The 17,502-nt window shown below is 36.7% G+C and overlaps 1 protein-coding gene across 1 annotated transcript in view; it reads right to left on the bottom strand.

Annotated features, from left to right (window-relative positions):
• SCN7A (sodium voltage-gated channel alpha subunit 7) overlaps positions 1-17,502 on the bottom strand; it is a 79,552-nt gene that overhangs the window by 41,309 nt on the left and 20,741 nt on the right. Inside the window, exons 9-12 of the mRNA XM_007947371.1 lie at positions 7,639-7,845; positions 4,559-4,655; positions 3,654-3,892; positions 1,813-1,986 (exon numbers count right to left, since the gene is read on the bottom strand). Of these exons, the coding sequence (XP_007945562.1) occupies positions 1,813-1,986; positions 3,654-3,892; positions 4,559-4,655; positions 7,639-7,845 (717 nt within the window). The remainder of the gene's footprint in view (positions 1-1,812; positions 1,987-3,653; positions 3,893-4,558; positions 4,656-7,638; positions 7,846-17,502) is intronic.

Genomic DNA, 17,502 nt, shown 5'->3' with positions numbered 1-17,502 from the left:
GATGAAAGAGGGGGAGGCCTTCAAGGAGATGGATTGATACGGTGGCTGCGATGATGGGCTCAAGTATAGCAGGGATTGTGGGGCTGGCGTGGGATCGGGCAGTGTTTCGTTCTGCTGTGCATGGGGTCGCTATCAGTCAGAAATGACTCAACGGCACTTAACAACAACAACAACAGCCCACTGGAGCTAGAGGTTTTCTTAACTCAGATTGTTGCTGGCTGCTGAAGCTGGTAAACCCAAGGTTGACAAGTAGAAAAGCATAGTCCCAAAATTATCAAACCAAACAGCAGACCACTAATTCAAGTTCACTGACAGTTCCAAGATCAGCAGACAACATGGCAAGTTGCTGAATGATGACTCGGCTACATGCAGGATTCAAGTGTGCCAAAAGTTGTAGACCTTTCTCAATGCTTCTCTTTATATACTGGAAGCAGACCAGTTATTCATCTGCTCCAGTAGACTACACCATGCAATTGATTACCAGTCTCATCATGGGGAATAACCACATCCAGCTGCCCAGCCACTCAAAACCAGGCCCAGCTAAATTGACACATAATCTTAACTACCACAAGCTGCCTCCTCAAAGCAGCATCAACCTTAATGATGTGGATAGAGTAAAGCTTTCAGTACCTTCATTTCCTGATGACTCAAATAGAAGGAAACAGCTACAAACATTCATTAAACATTGAAAAATGGAATGTATGAAGTATGACCCTAGGAAAATTGGAAGCTGTCAAAAATGAAATGGAATGCATAAAAAATAGATATCCTAGGGTTCAGTGAGCTGAAATGGACTAGTATTGGCCATTTTGAATAAGACAATCATATGGTCTGCTATGCCAGAAATGACACAATGAAGAAGAATGGCATCACATTCATCATCAAAAGGAATATTTCAAGATCTATCCTGAAGTACAATGCTGTCAGTGAAAGGATAATATCCATGCACCTGTTAAAAAAGACTAGTTAATACTACTATTATTCAAATTTATGTCCTAATCACTAAAGCCAAAGATGAGGAAATTGAATATTTTTTATGAACTTTTGCAGTCTGAAATTGACAAAACATCCCATCAAGATGTATTGATAATTACTGGTGATTTAAACACAAATGTTGGAAGCAAAGAAGAATTATCAGTAGTTAGAAAATATGGCCTTGGTGACAGAAATTATGTTGGAGAGCACGTAACAGAATTTTGCAAGACCAATGACTTACTCATTGCAAATACCTTTTTTTAACAACATAAATGATGACTATACACATAGACGTTCCCAGATGGAATACACAAGAATCAAACTGACTCTATCTGTGGAAAGAGGTGATGGAGAAGTTCAATATCATCAGTCAAAACAAGGCCAGGAGCTGACTGTGGAACAGCCCATCAACTGCTCATACACAAATTCAAATTGAAGCTGAAGGAATGAAAACAAGTTCACACAATCCAAAGTATGATCTTGATTATATCCCACCAAAATTTGAGACCATCTGAAGAACAGATTAAATTCATTGAACAGCAGGTTGTGGGATGATATCAAGAACATCATACATGAAGAAGGCAAAAGGCCATTAAAAATACAGGAAAAGGAAAAAAAATTGGATGTCAGAAGAGTCTCTGGAACTTGTAGAACATAGAGTAGCTAAAGTGAATGGATAATGTTTACTATTTCTGGGAGTGCTTTCTAAGCTTGTCATACACAAATTAATTCATTTAATCTTCCCAGTATTTCAATGTGGTAGGCATTACTATTATTTCTACTTTATGTCTGAGGAACTGAGATACATTATAACAGAAGGTCTTGGAGTCTACTTACCAGACTGAATGGTTGCAAAAGAGCAAATCCTCTAACATTCATTAGGCAAAGTTCGGCTAAACCATGGAACACAATTAGGCTATCAAATATGTTCCAACCTACTTGGAAATACCCATATGGATGCATAGCAATTATTTTAAAAATCATTTCTGCTGTGAAAATTCCAATGAAAACCTATATAAAAACAAAACACATGAGTGAATAAGTGATTCCAATAGCTCCATCATAGCCCTGACTCAGAGAAACTAATTATTTAATGCCTCATTCTTCAATGCTCCTCAGTCAAGGTCTGATTAGTTTTGGGGGCTGTGTTACAGGGACAGATTCCTACACTTTATTTAACAATCTAATGTGAAATACTTTATACTGAATCTTTCATTAGTTTAATAAAAGCCTTCCTGGAAGAAAGCAAAAGAATATTTTAGGGTAAAAATCTTTCCAGTTCAAATAGTTACTTTTGAGATATGGAGTACCTGTTAAGAAATATAATTTAATTTTTCATCTTGGGAGAGTATAAAAATGGTACTATGAAGGTAAAGACAGAGTAAACATACAGAAACTTTTTTTTTTTGAAACTATACTGGTAGAAATAACTAAATTACTGTTTTATTAACAAGTAAACATATCATCCAAAACCAGCAGCAGTTTGATTAAACAGTCAACCTGTTATTATTAGTACTAAATTATTACTAAGCAACTAAGGAACAGCAGCAACAATAAAATCAGAGAAAATGAAACAGTATGTGTTTTCTTGAATGTGGTTTGATTTTAAAGTCACAGAAATCTGTTTTTATCTTTTTCATTGTACGTGAAAGCAAGGTGAATGAATCTCAAACATTCCTTGTCAAAATGAAATACTCAAGACAGGAGGTTAGAAGACACAGGGGCAGTTGCTTGTGCTATCAAGATTGTGGACCCATTATCAGTGAAGAACTTGTGCCCATTATTTCACCTGTGCCCTTCCCTGATCTATATGGCTCTAATACCAAGAGAGTATATTTTTGGGAAAGTAGGGAGCAATAAATATATCCTTTCCTCACTTATCAACATACTTAGGTTCCAAAGATGGGTCATTATGTGAAAATGGACACTATGTGAAATTGGAAGATGACCACAGGAGGTCACAAAATGATCGTTACGTAACTGCCAAAGCACTGAGAATCATGGCCCAGGCAAATTGACACATAACCTTAGCCATCACAGCCTGTGTTTCTCTCGCCTCTCATCTTGGCGTCTGTGATTGATGTATGTTTTTAATGCACAAAATAGTTGGACAGAAGATTTTTACTATTGTTGTAAATGTGAAATGTCCATTAATGAAATAGTCAATAAGTGAGTTTAGGGCATACACTGAAATCTATGACAGCCAGAACTTGAGGAGAAATTGCCTTGTTTTTCCAGGTCTTGCAAGGTTTCTGCCTTTGACAGGGTGTAGCATTAACTCTTTTTTATCACTTCTTTTAGTGGAAAATATTTTTGTGTCTGACAAATTTCTGCCTTATACAGGTTCCAGTTTCCACAAGTTTTACTGTAATTTCCACTTATAGTCTACAGAGTAACTGGCTGAAAACCAAATGGCAGACCTCTAGCTATAAAATTATAAAATGATAAGAATAGTTATAAAGGTGCGTGTGTGTGTGTGTGTGTGTGGGATGGAGCATTAACACTTCATCCAATCCTAATCCTATCCTAATATTTCATCCTATCCTATCCTAATATATTCATTCAATCCTAATATAATGCAATTGCAAGATATTGGAATTATAAAATTAAATCATAGAGATAATGATAACTAAAGAGAAGTTGAAATAACAATGAAAATAATGCTGTTAGCATTTTACCATGTTTCCAATGGCGAGAACATTGTCCATTTTCACACTCAGTGGATAATATTGCAATGCCAAAAATAGTGTGTTTAAAATTATGCATATGATAAGAGCAAGATCAGTAAATGGGTCCATTATAATCATATGGATAAAGTCTTTCAATTTTAACCAACAGGGAGAACAATTCCAGATCAAGAAAATTTTAGCAAATCTATAGCAACAAAAAGGACATTTCTTCCTGGAATCTTTAACTTCTGAAAGGAAAAATAGAAAAGTTAAATGTTAGCATATTATTTACTTTAGTTCTTAATTAATTAAAAAATATTTGATTTTTTGAATGCAAAGGGAAGTTTGAAAATAGATTTCTGATTCAAAATTAGCAAGTTGAAAAATGCTATATTAGTAAAAAATATAACTGAGTACATTTCCTCTATTTTGTTCATGCTTCCTGAGGCAAACAGTGGATTGGAAGCAAAACTAAGCAATATCTCTCAAGGAAAAAAATAGGGATTGTAGTTGAGAAAATGATTTATCATTTCAAGATTTGTAAGCTTTAAAATAATAATGCTTTTCAATATTGTCCTGGATAAAAATCTGCTGGTTATATATAAAAAGACACAGTCAAATTTAGAAAGGACCTCTGAAAATACTCCAACTCTATTTGTAGTCACAAGTTATACTTCTATATTGTTTTTAATGTTAAACAAAGACAATTCCTTGGTCATTTTTGGTGGCCCTTCCAGTATTTACAAAACTATGCTTACAAAATTCTTATGTATTGTTCTTTTCAATATTCTCACTTTATTCCTTCAATTTTTGTTACTGTCATCTAAAATTCTGAAGAAATTGCAGGATTTCTTTAAAAGTTCATCTCATCAATGGTAATACCTTGCATATTGTTTAAATATTTTTGGACTTACCTTTTTTATTTCTGAGAGTAGCATCATCCAACATATCCACAGATGTGCTCATAGTAGTTGATGATATTTTCTTCATTTCTATTTGTGTGGTCTTGGTCTGAAAATGGCACATAACAACAACAACAACAACAATACTGACTTAAGGAGTCATGCTGGCTCAGAGCTTAAGTGCTTGGCTGCTACCCAAAATATCAGAGGTTCAAATCCACCAGATGCTCCACAGGAAAGAGATGTGAAAATCTACTTCTGTAAAGATTACGTCCTTGGAAACCCTTTGGGGCAGTTCTACTTGGTCTTATAGGGTCATTGTGTGTTGCAATCGACTTGAGGTCAGACAACAGCACCAATAATACCGGCTTCTGCCCTTTGCAGATCAAATATTTTAGCTATAAGAAGTTATATAACCTTACTAAAAATGTTGATTCCTACCTCTAGAAATCTTTCTGAGTTCCATCACTTGCCACCCTTTATAACATAGGAGGTGTTAAGATGATTTAGGATTATGTGAGTTTATTTGAAGACAAATACTTTCGTTTTATAAAGATCAAATAGTCTTAATGTAGACTACTAAGGGTGATAGTTAATGTGTCGTTAATATAACATATAACATTGACATGTTATATGACTTTACCAATAGTTCTTTGTAACATTTTTTTAAGTTACTCAGTATAAAGTGCTTTATATGAATTTATTTCATTTGGACCTCACAGCAAACTATGTTACAGGCATTTAAATTTTACAGATGAGAAAACAGGAAATTGGTGAGTTTAAGGGATTTGGTAAGCATCTTACATTTAGTAAATGGCTAAAGTAGACCAAAATCTATATTTACCTTGCTGAAAAATTATGTTTTTATTTTATATAAACTATGTCTTTGCTGGTAGCTCTGGTAGCATAGTGGCTAAAGCACTTGACTGCTAACCAGAAGGCTGGCGGTTCAAACCCACAAGCCACTCCTTGGAAGGAAGGTTGGGCAATCCTACTTCCGTAGTGATACTGCCTCGGAAACCCAAGGAGGGGTCGCTATGAGTCGAGGCCGACTCGATGGCACATAACAACAACAACAACGTCTTTGCTATAATACTACATCTAAGCAATTCCTCTACAATTGCAACAAGGAATTGGAATCTTAATAGTTTTAGATCAGTCACCTAAAGAGTCCTAATTTTGATTTTAAATTCTTCTTCTTCTTTTCTCTCTCCTAAGTGTTTTCTATGTATAAATAATAACACAAAATTAGATAAATCATGTGGAAATGATTTGAAGTTTCGTTTCCCGGAAAACTTCTGCATCACAAAATGTTCTAGGGCACTTCCGGTGGGGGGGGGGGAAATCCTTTATAATTGGAATATTTTTAATTAGAATCAGAAAAAAATTATGTGATTTAGAAACAGTAAAATGAATGGAGATATTTGGAAATTAGGAATAATTAAAGTTCTTTAAAGGCAGAGTTAATAGGGTATCTCATTTGGGGATAATAGAAGTATTGTTGTCTTCCTGGATACATTTGTGTGTAGTGCTAAGTCCTTGAAATTGTGAAATGTCACTTCAGAACAAATTATACATTCAACACATCATTCAGACCCCATCCATTCACTCAATCTGAAGGACCCCAGACTCACTGCTAGAGAAAGAAACCTTTTGTAATTTTTTTTTTCTGTGACTTACTCATGAGTGATACCACAGCGATACTCAATAGCCTCTTTTTAAACAATTTTTTTCTTCATTCAGCCTATAATTGTTTTTTGTTTCATTGGTATGCATGCTATGGACCTTGTAGACACTAGTATCTATCAATAACTTCTCGTTTTGTATGCTCTTACATTATGTCATTCAGACTCCTTTTTTTGGTAGAATGACTTTTCTAGAGCTATGCCATTGATATTTGAATTAATAAAATGGTTATACATGTAGGGAAGTTAAAATTTTTCCTTTTTTCTACACAAATAAGACCTTTGGTATTATTGAACCATGTAGTCAGCCTCATAACACATTCCACTAAGTGCCAGGATTTGTTCTGGTCCTTTATTTTCCTCAGCCCTTTCTGTCCTCTTTTTACATGAGGGTCCTGACTGTGACCCCATTATACCTTTGTCAAGGTCTTCGTGTGGCACAAATCATTTGCACTAAACTAAAGATTGGTGGTTCAACCCCACCCAGCAGTGCACAGAGGAAAGACGAAAGTAGGGAGAAATTCTATTCTGTAACATTTGGAGTGGCCATCGATGAGTCAGAATTGACTCCAGGGCAATGGATTTGATTTTCTCTCTCTTTTTTTTAATATTTTTTAATATTCTTTGTTCTTTGTCTCAAATTCCATTCTTTTTCCATCTACCAAAACAGGTGGGTTCCAAGCAGAGGTGTGAGGTTGCAAGGTCCTGAAGACATAAAAAAATTACTACTGGCTGTTTTCCTCAGTACTGTTCTTCATTTTAGCACACTTGCACCACAATTTTGATTTTTAAAGATTTTCCACAACTTCCCTAATGGAAATTCTGTCAATACTTTTAGATTTGTATACTAAATATTTTGCTATTAAGCTAAACGTTTAAAAATACAATCAAACTCAGTACAAAAGTATTTGAAAATCACAGTAAAACCTTATTAAGTTTTACTAATTATGGATTTAATTATTCCACAGATAATTCTTCACAAGGACATCATGATCCTCTGGAAAAACTAGAAAGCCAATAAAATAATTTTTTCTACAATTTTTACGATTACATTTAATACTATAATTTTATCCTTCTAATACTATAATTTTATCCTTCTATGAAGAATGGATTTAATTTTTAAAAATTATATTCATAGTTTATTATCAGTAGAAATTCACACTTTTTGGAATAAAAAATCCTGTACATAAAAAAAAAAAAAAATCTCTAATGATGCTGGTACCTCCCACCAAAGTGCATTAAGGAAAGAATGATGTGTAGCAAAAGGGATACCTTTTATAGAAATCAATTTTTATCTTCTGATCATACGCTACACACAAATATTGAACAACCAGCAGAAGCCAATACACTCCAAGATCTTTAAACGATACCTCTGTCGTTTTAAGAAGTATGAAAAAATGATTATACCTTAGCTGCTCCTTTTCCTTCTTGAAGTTCTTTTAAAGTCTGTTGATACTTTGGTTCAATCTTCTTAGCTTTTTCAGTATGTGTTTGCTTTTCTTCTTCATAGGCCATAGCAAGTATGCTCAAGAACAAACTTGCCAAATAAAAGGCAAACCAAAAACTTACCACAACAAAAAATATCATGTAGATCTTCCCAGAAGCATAAAGGATCTAGTGAAAAGTGGAAAACAGGACAAGAGGGAAGCATTATTTGTTTCCCTGCATTATCTTGTTTTAAAATGATAAACGTAATTTTGTTATGAGAGTAATTTAGTTGTAGGTAGAAAGCAATCACAAGACAGTTTAGTACTGGATCTGAGAAAATAAGTGAAATGCTCTTCAACTTTGGACATACATAAGGTACTCAGTACATATCACAAACCCAAGGAAGAATTTATTAATATGTATTTAGGATGAGAATTTAACTCTTATGTATTCATTACTAAAGAAACATTTTTAAGAAAAAAATGTCATATTTCAATTTTAAAATCTGGATAGTTTGCATATGGAAGATTACTTATGAAGTAGAATAAATACATGAAATCTTATCATGTCAGAGATTGTTTGGAGGTTACTTCCTTCTGATAGTTATTGAAAAAATACAAGGTGAAAATGAGGTCTTCACAAAGGAGAAGAAATGGGAATATTTCATATCTGTCAGAATATCTATTTCTGATGAAGTACCAATAGGAAAATCACATGGAAAAGTCCTACAACTTATATGAAGTCATCAAAGTGGGCTGTATTTATGGCTAGAAAAGGACAAAATTTTGGATTTCTAAACTGAGTATTAACTAGCTTTAATTTCATAGTAGATTTACACAATTTTAAGCAGATTATTACAAATTCAAAGTATCTTAAACTGATTTAACCTTATTGATTAAAAGTAAGTGAACAAAAATCAAGAAAACAAATGATAATACTTTTAATTTTAAAACATCCACTTTAATTAATCAACAACTATTATCTACAGAAAATATTTTGTTGATACAAGAGTTTTGAATGACTATAAAACAATCAGAAGTTTCAACATTCAATCACAAATATTGAGTGATTAACTTAGAGAATATTTGACTTTTAAAGTATTTTTAATAAACTCCATTATTCCAGTGAGTCACCTATTTAGTATTTGGTTAAATATTTTACCACAGAACTAGCTCTTATTATAGTCTTCAATAAGTCATCAGTAATAGGTAATTCAAGGCAGTCCCTGAAGGGCCTGCATATTAATAAATACTTTATGTATATTATCTTATTTATTCTGCTCAACACATCTGTGTGGTATTTACCATTGTTTCCAAAGTATAGAGAAGGAATTAAAATGAGAATGGCAAAGTAACTTGCTGAAGATCCCACAGCTGTGAGGGAATGCCTAAAACCAAAACTTTTGCTCTTTCACTTTACAATGCTGTTGTTGTTGCTGTTAAGTGCTGTCGAGTCGTTTCTGACTCATAGCGACCCATGCACAGCAGAAAGAAACACTGCCCGATCCCGCGCCAGCCCCACAATCCCTGCTATACTTGAGCCCATCATCACAGCCACTGTGTCAATCCATCTCGTTGAAGGCCTCCCCCTGTTTCGTGGACCCTCCACCCTACCAAGCATGACATCCTTCTCCAGGGAATGGTCCCTTCTGACAACATGACCAAAACAGGTGAGACGAAGTTTGGCCATTCTTGCTTCCAAGGAGCATTCTAGCTGCACTTTCTCCAGGACAGATCTGTTAGTTCTTTCAGCAGTCCACGGTACTTTCAGCATTCTCCGCCAGCACCACAACTCAAAAGCATCAACTCTTCTTCGGTCTTCCTTATTCATTGTCCAGCTCTCACATGCATATGAGGCGATTGGAAATATCATGGCTTGTGCCAGGCGCACCTTAGTCCTCAAGGAGATATCCTTGCTCCTCAGCACTTGAAACAGTTCCTTCGCAGTTGACTTTCCCAATGCTACACGTCGTCTAATGTCCTGACTGCTGCTTCCGTTGGCATCGATTGTAGAACCAAGCAACGTGAATTCCTTGACAACCTCAATCTTCTCTCCATTTATTGTGATGCTGCTCATTGAGGATTTTTGTTTTCTTTATATTGAGACGTAATCCATACTGCAGACTGTATTCTTCAACCTTCATCAGTAAGTGCCTTAAGTCATCCTCACTTTCAGCAAGCAAAGTTGTATTGTCTGCATGTCTCAGGTTGTTAATGATTCTTCCTCCAATCCTAGCATGTAGATTGAATAAGTGTGGAGAAAGAATACAACCCTGACGCACTCCCTTCTTGATTTTAAACCAATGCTAGTAGAGGATAAAAGTATTTACCTTTGTTAGGACAGAAAAGTGTAAAAATTCTAGTTGTGTAATAGTTTAGTATAAAAATTTGGGTTAAACATAATCCCTATTTCATAAATTTGTTATGGAGATCCAATAAGATACGTGAAGATCTTAGTACATAGTACTTCTGAGTTCCTTATAATAAATGTTAATGACTATTAAACATATTTACATTCATGAGGGTTCACAGTTTGTATTGTTCATTTTTGTACCTATGCTGCATCAAAGAATATTTGGAAAAAAATAAATATGTATTGAAATAAGGGAGAATAATATTCTCTAAAACATAATCTGTACTCTTTGGCAACAATTGCTAAACTTCCCTAGTCATAGTCAGTTCAGCTGAGTCAATGGTCAGAGTACAAATCCAGACCAAATCAAAGCTTTTCTATACTAGTAAGCAAAAAGTTAAAAGCTCATTAATGAGTGAAGAGCCTACACAGATTCCAACACATCAGTTTCTGAAGGCATTCTCAGAGTGGTTTCCTATTTCCCAGGTAGTGGCAAAGGATTGCTTTTAAACTAATGCTAACCAGAAAATTAGCTTTTGGAGCTTTTTTTTTTTTTTTTTTAAAGAAAAGAAAGACTGTTACTATTAGGAAATGTTATAATAGCCCATATAGTACTAATTTATATTTTTGTTAAAATTTTATTATTTCTATGTGTTTTGATGCTGGGAATAAAAAATGAAAATGAGACAGAATTTCTACTTTCAGGTAGTTTATTTCTTGGTGGGGGAAAAAGCCAAACAAACAATTACAAAATCATTAACTGAGGTAGTTCTAGGGTACTGTAGGCTTCCAGTGTAGTGTGTGCTTAACTCTGAAAGGAAAGCTTGGGGAAAAAAGCCAAGGAAGAAATCCTGGCTTTGAGATTTGACTTTGAGACATGATAGAAGCATGATAGAAGGAAATGCTGATTGTCAGTAGAAGTATAACATACATGGATGCAAATAATTATGAGAAAAGCTCATTTAGGGAACAGTCTTTTTTTATACACAAAAAGATCAGAGGGTATACACTGGAAAATTGGTATGAACAAAATCTGGAGAATCAGGCTGAGACTAGCTCTTAAAGGGTGATGTTGTCGTTGTTGTTAGGTGCCATTGAGTTGGCCCCAACTCATAGTGACCTTATGTACAACAGTACAAAACACTGCCGGGTCCTGTGCCAGCCTCGTGATCCTTGCTATATCTGAACCCATTGTTGCAGCCACTGTGTCAATCTGTCTTGTTGAGGGCCTTCCCCTTTTTCATTGACTCTCCACTTTTCCAAGCATGATATCCTTCTCCAGGGAATGCTCCCTTCTGACAACATGACCAAAGTAGGGCAGATGAAGTCTGTCCATTCTCGCTTCCAAAGAGTATTCCAGCTGCACTCCTTCCAGGACAGACTTGTTAGTTCTTCTGTCAGTTCATGGTACTTTCAGTATTCCTTGTCAACACCACAACTCAAAAGCATCAAATCTTCTTTGGACTTTCTTATTTATTGCCCAGCTCTCACATGCATATGAGGCAATTGAAAATACCATGGTGTAGTGGTGAACTTTGTGTGACAAGTTGGCTAGGCCTGGTTGAGTGGCTGGGCAGCTGGATGTACTTATTCCCCATGATGAAACTGGTAATCAGCTCCACAGTGGAATCTACTGTGAGCAGCTGAGTAGCTGCCTTAGGGATGTGGTCTGCTTTCTGTATATAAGGAGAAGCCTCAGGGAACGGTCTCCAGCTTACGGCATGCTTGAACCCTGCATGTAGCTGTGTTGTTGCTCAGCAGCCTGCCATGCTGTGCTGACTTTGGTACTTTCAATGAACTGGAATGGATGGCCTGCTGTATGGTTTGGTAACAATAAGACTGTGCCTTTTTACTTGTCAACCTTGGGCTTCTCAGCCTCAGCAGCCAGCAGCTGTCTGAGTGAAAAAAAAGCCTCCAGCTTCAGTGGGCCGGGGAGCAGGAGGCAGAGCTGAAACCCAAGGGTGAGAGGTTTTCACCCAGGCCCTAGAGCCTGGCACTTTGAACTCGGACTTAACTCCAAACTGTAAGAGAATACATTCCTGTTTGTTCAAGCCATCCCATTGGTGGTATATTCTTGTCAGAGCAGCACTAGGGAACCAGAAGACATGGCTTGAGTTGTTGTTGTTGTTATGTGCCGTCGAGTCAGACCCAATTCATAGCGACCCCTCCTTGGGTTTCCAAGGCAGTATCACTATGGAAGTAGATTGCCCCATCGTCCTTCTGAGGAGTGGCTGGTGGGTTTGAACAGCCAGTCTCCTGGTTAGCAGTGAAGTGCCTTAGGCACTATGCTACCAGAGTTAGGCACACCTTAGTCTTCAAAGAGACATATTTGCTCTTCAGCACTTGAAAGAGGTCTTTTGTAGAAGATTTGCCCCCTGCAATGCATTGTCTGATGTTTTGACTGCTGCTTCCATTGGTGTTGATTGTGGAACCAAGTAATATGAAATCTTTGACAACTTCAATCTTTTCTCCATTTATCATGATGCTGTTCATTGGTCCAGTTGTGAGGATTTTCATTTTCTTTATGTTCAAATTTAATCCATGCTGCAAACTGTAGTCTTTAGTATTTATCAGTAAGTGCTTCACGTCATCCTCACTTTCAGCAAGCAAAGTTGTGCCATCTGTGTTAATGAGGTTGTTAATGAGTCTTCCTCCAATCCTGATACTACATTCTTCTTCATATAATCCAGTTTCTCAGATTATTTGCTCAGCATACAAATTGAATAAGCATGATGAAAGGACACAACCCTGACATACTCCCTTCCTTATTTTAAACCATGCAGTGTCCTCTTCTGTTCAAATGACAGCCTCCTGGTCTATGTAAAGGTTCTTCATGAGTACAATTAACTTTTCGAAATTCCCATTCTTCACAATGTTATCCATATGTTTTTTATGATTCACACATTCAAATGCTTTTGCATAGTCAGTAAAACACAAGTAAACATCTTTCTGGTATTTGTTTTCAGTCAAGATCCTTCTGACATCAGCAATGATATTCCTCACTCTACATCCTCTTCTGAATCCATCTTGCATTTCTGGAAGTTCGCTGCCAATATACCGCTGCAACCATTTTTGAATTATCATTAGCAAGATTTTATTTTTGTATGGCCTTAATGATATTGTTTGATAATTTCCACTTTCTGTGGGTCACCTTTCTTTGGAATGGGTACAAATATGGAGTTCTTCCAGTCAGTTGGCCAGGTAGCTGTCTTCCAAATCTCTTAGCATAGATGAGTGTGTGCTCCAGCATGGCATCTGTGGAAGCATCTCAATGAGTATCCTGTCAATTCCTGGAGCCTTGTATTTTGACAATTCCTTCAGTGCAGCTTTCACTTCTTCTTCAATACCTTTGGTTCTTGATCATATGCCATCTCTTGAAATGGATGAACATCGACCAGTTATTTTTTGGTACAGTGACTCTGTGCATTGCTACCATCTTCTTTTCGACATTCCCTGCATCTTTCAATATTTTACCCATAGAATATTTCAATATTGCAACTCTAGGCTTAAAGCTTTTCTTCAGCCTTTCAGCTTGAGAAATGCCAAATGTATTCTTCCTCTTTGGTTTTCTAACTCCAAGTCTTTGCACATTTCATCATAATAATAGATTTTGTTTTCTCAAGCTGCTCTTTGAAATCATCTGTTTAGCTCTTTTATTTTTTTATTTCTTCTATTTGCTTTAGCTACTCTCCATTCAAGGGCAAGTTTCAGAGTCTCTTCTGACATCCATTTTGGTCTTTTATTCCTTTCCTGCTTTTTAAATGATCTTTTGCTTTGTTCATGGATGATGTTCTTGATGTCATCCCACAATTCCTCTGGTTTTTGGTCGTTAGTGTTCAATACAGCAAATCTATTCTTTAGATGGTCTCTAAATTCAGGAGGGATATTTTGAGGGTCATATTTTGGCTCTTGTGGACTTGTTTTAATTGTCTTCAGCTTCAGCTTGAACTTGTATATAAGCAGTTGATGGTCTGTTCCAGTCAGCTCCTGACCTTGTTTGGCTGAAGATATTGAGCTTCTCCATTGCCTCTTTCTACAGATGTAGTTGATCTAATCCCTGTGTACTCTATCTGGTGAAGTCCACATGCATAGCCAACATTTATGTTATTGAAAAAAAGATATTTGCAATGAATAAGTCATTGGTGTTGTGAAATTCTATCATGTCATCTCCAGTGTTATTTCTATCACCAAGGTCATATTTTCCAACTACTGGTGATTGTTCTTTGTTTCCAACTTTTGCATTCCAATCACCAGTAATAATCAACACATCTTGATTGCATGTTTGGTCAATTTCAGGCTGTAGATACTGGTAACAATATTCAATTTCCTCATCTTTGGCTTTGGTGATTGGTGTGTAAATTTGAATGATAGTAGTATTAACTGGTCTTCCTTGTAGGTGTATAGATATAATTCTACTACTTACAGCACTGTACTTCAGGATAGATCTTGAAACATTCTTTGTGATGACAAATACCATGCCATTCTTCTTCGATTTATCATTCCCAGCATAGTAGGTCATATGGTTGTCTGATTGAAAATGGCCATAATCAGTCCATTTTTAGCTAGGATATCCATCTTTATGCATTCCTCTTCACTTTTGACAACTTCCAATTTTCCTAGATTCATACTTCATGCATTCCATGTTCTGATTATTAAGGTATGTTTGCATATGTTTCTTCTCATTTTGAATCATGTCACATTAGCAAATGGAAGTCCCAAAATGTATACTGCATCCACATCATTAAGGTAGGCTCTACTCTGAGGAAGCAGCTCTTCCCCAGTTGTATTTTGAGTGCCTTCAGACCTGAGGGACTCATCTTCCAGCACTATATCACATTGTGTTTCAGGGCTATTCATCAAGTTTTCCAGTAATATATCAGACATTGCTTCACTGCTATTCACAAGGTTTTCACTGGCCAATTCTTTGAGAAATGGATGGTCCCTTCCTTCTTCTGAGTCTGTCTTAGTCTGGAAGGTCCACTGAAACCTGTCCACCATGGATGACCCTGCTTGTATTTGAAATACTAGTGCCATAGCTTCCAGTCTCACAGCAATATGCAAGCCAGAACAGTATGACAAACTGACAGACAAGTGGTCGATCTTAAAGAGTACTGCATACCCATAAGCCCTTTGAACTTTGTCCGATAGGAATTTGGAAATTCCTGAAGGATTTATAGAAGGAAGATAAAATAAAGGTTAAATAAGAAACTACTAGTGTTGTGCTAAGGAGTTCTGGTTGTACAGTGCGTAAGACATCTGACTGTTAACCAAAAGGTTAGTGGTTCAAACTCATCAGCCACTCCATGGAAACAAGACTGAGCAATCTACTTCTGTAAAGATTTACCGCCTTGGAAAACCAATGGGGGTTGTTATGAGTTGGAATTAATTCGATGGCAGTGGGTTTAGTGTTGTGGTGGAAGCCCTGAAACTTTTCAAAATGTTTTGAGTTATTTGTGTATGTCTAGGAATCCTCCATAACTATGCCCCCTCTGTAGTTTGTTGTATATGTGAATATATATGTAGCACACACAAATGTTTATATACATATGCCCTCAGGTATACTTATTTTATTAGCAGTACTAATAATGGCAGCTCTGGTAGCATAATGGCTAAGACATTTGCCTGCTAACCAGACGGCTGGCGGTTCAAACCCACCAGCCACTCCTCGGAAGGAAGGTTGGGCAATCCTACTTCCATAGCGATACTGCCTCGGAAACCCAAGGAGTGGTCGCTATGAGTCGGGGCCGACTTGACGGCACATAACAACAACAATAAAATAATAGAAATACTAATATTACATTAGAAAACATAGATTATATGAAGAAAAATGTCACTTGAGATATATTTTGGTGTGTTTAATTTTCCCATAAATATAATTGCATTATGTGCATTGTTTGATCTGCTTTTTCATAATTATTAATATTTAATAGGTTTAATAATGTATCATGAACCTTTATCTCTGTCAAAAATATATCTACATAATTTTCTAAAAAAGTATTTTAGAAAATTTACACAGAAAATTAAGTTCTTTTTAAAACAATTTTTGTAACAAATTGTTCTGTGGCATTGCTTATGATTTTTATAATGTGTCAGCATTCTCATTACTTCCATTCTGTTTGTTCTGTTTTCATTGATCTGCCTTTCCTCTCCCTCTTTGCCTTTTCATCTTTGCTTTTGGGTAAATGTTGACCGTTTGGCCTCATGTAGTTAATTATTTAAGGGAGCACATTACTCAGATACTGTTTATTTTATAAGCCAGTCTATTGTTTAGTTGAAAGGTCACCTCCAGACACACCTTCATTTCCAACTTCAATGGATATCTTAAGGCAATGGTCTTGGGAGTTCCTCTACTCTGTCAGTCCAGTAGTTCTGGCTTTTGTTTTAAGAATTTGAGTTTTCTACATCTTCATCTTCTTCTTTCCAGGACCTTCTATTGTGTCCCTAGTCAGAACAGTCAGTAACAGTAACTGAGCAATATCTAGTTTTTCTGGTCTTAGAAGATGCTGTGGTTAATGTTAGCTATTGGGCTCATGGGCTAATTTCTTCTCTGAGCATTTTATTTCCTTCATTTTATTTTGCTCCATACAAGTAAAGACCAATAGCTGGATCTTAGATGGACACTCCCAAGTTTTTAAGACCCCAGATACTACTCATCAAACTAGCATGTGGAACATTGTGCAATGTTATGCCAATTAATTAAGCTATCTTCCAAGGCAATGATCCCAAGCCTTTTAACATGGTAAACCAACCCTAAGGCATTTGACTGCTAACCAGAAGGCTGGCAGTTCAAACCCACCAGACACTCCTCGGAAAGAAGGCTGGGCAATCTACTTGCCTAGAGCTACTGCCTCAGAAAACCAAGGAGGGATTATTGCTATGAGTCCGGATAAACTGGATGGTAGTGAGTTTGGTTTGGTTTATTCAGCACACACATATGCTTACAGCTCCACTTGTACACCTACCATTGATTAATAGTCCATACGTGCACACACACACACACAATTTATCTTATCAGTCCACCTTGCTGCCTAGGAGCCACCATGTGGGCCTGTTCTATGACAGCAGCAGTGGTGGGTCACACCTGTGGAGGCTGCCTCCCAGCGTACCATTGCTTGACCTGGCATCAGGCACACCCAGGCCCACACTCACACGTGCTCTCCAGGGGAGCCCTGATGGTGTAGTTGCCTAAGGGATCTGACTGCTAACCACAAGGCTGGTGGTTCAAAGCCATCAGCCACACCCTGGAGGGATGATTGGATAATTTACTTCTATAGTGATACCGTCTCAGAAACCCAAGGAAGGGTTGCTATGAGTTAGAGTTAACTCCATGGCATTGAGTATTACATTATTATTATATATGTGTTGTTGTTAAGTGCCGCTGAGTCATTTCCGACTCATAGTGACCCCATGCACAGCAGAACGAAACACTGCCTGATCCCGCGCCAGCCCCACAATCCCTGCTATACTTGAGCCCATCATCGCAGCCACTGT

The sequence above is a fragment of the Orycteropus afer genome, unplaced genomic scaffold, assembly GCF_000298275.1.
Source record: "Orycteropus afer afer isolate SDZICR_OR568_19922 unplaced genomic scaffold, OryAfe1.0 scaffold00001, whole genome shotgun sequence".
NCBI lineage: Eukaryota > Metazoa > Chordata > Mammalia > Tubulidentata > Orycteropodidae > Orycteropus > Orycteropus afer.
The sequence above is the reverse complement of the archived record's forward strand: the minus strand, read 5'-3'. Positions and strand labels throughout refer to the sequence as shown.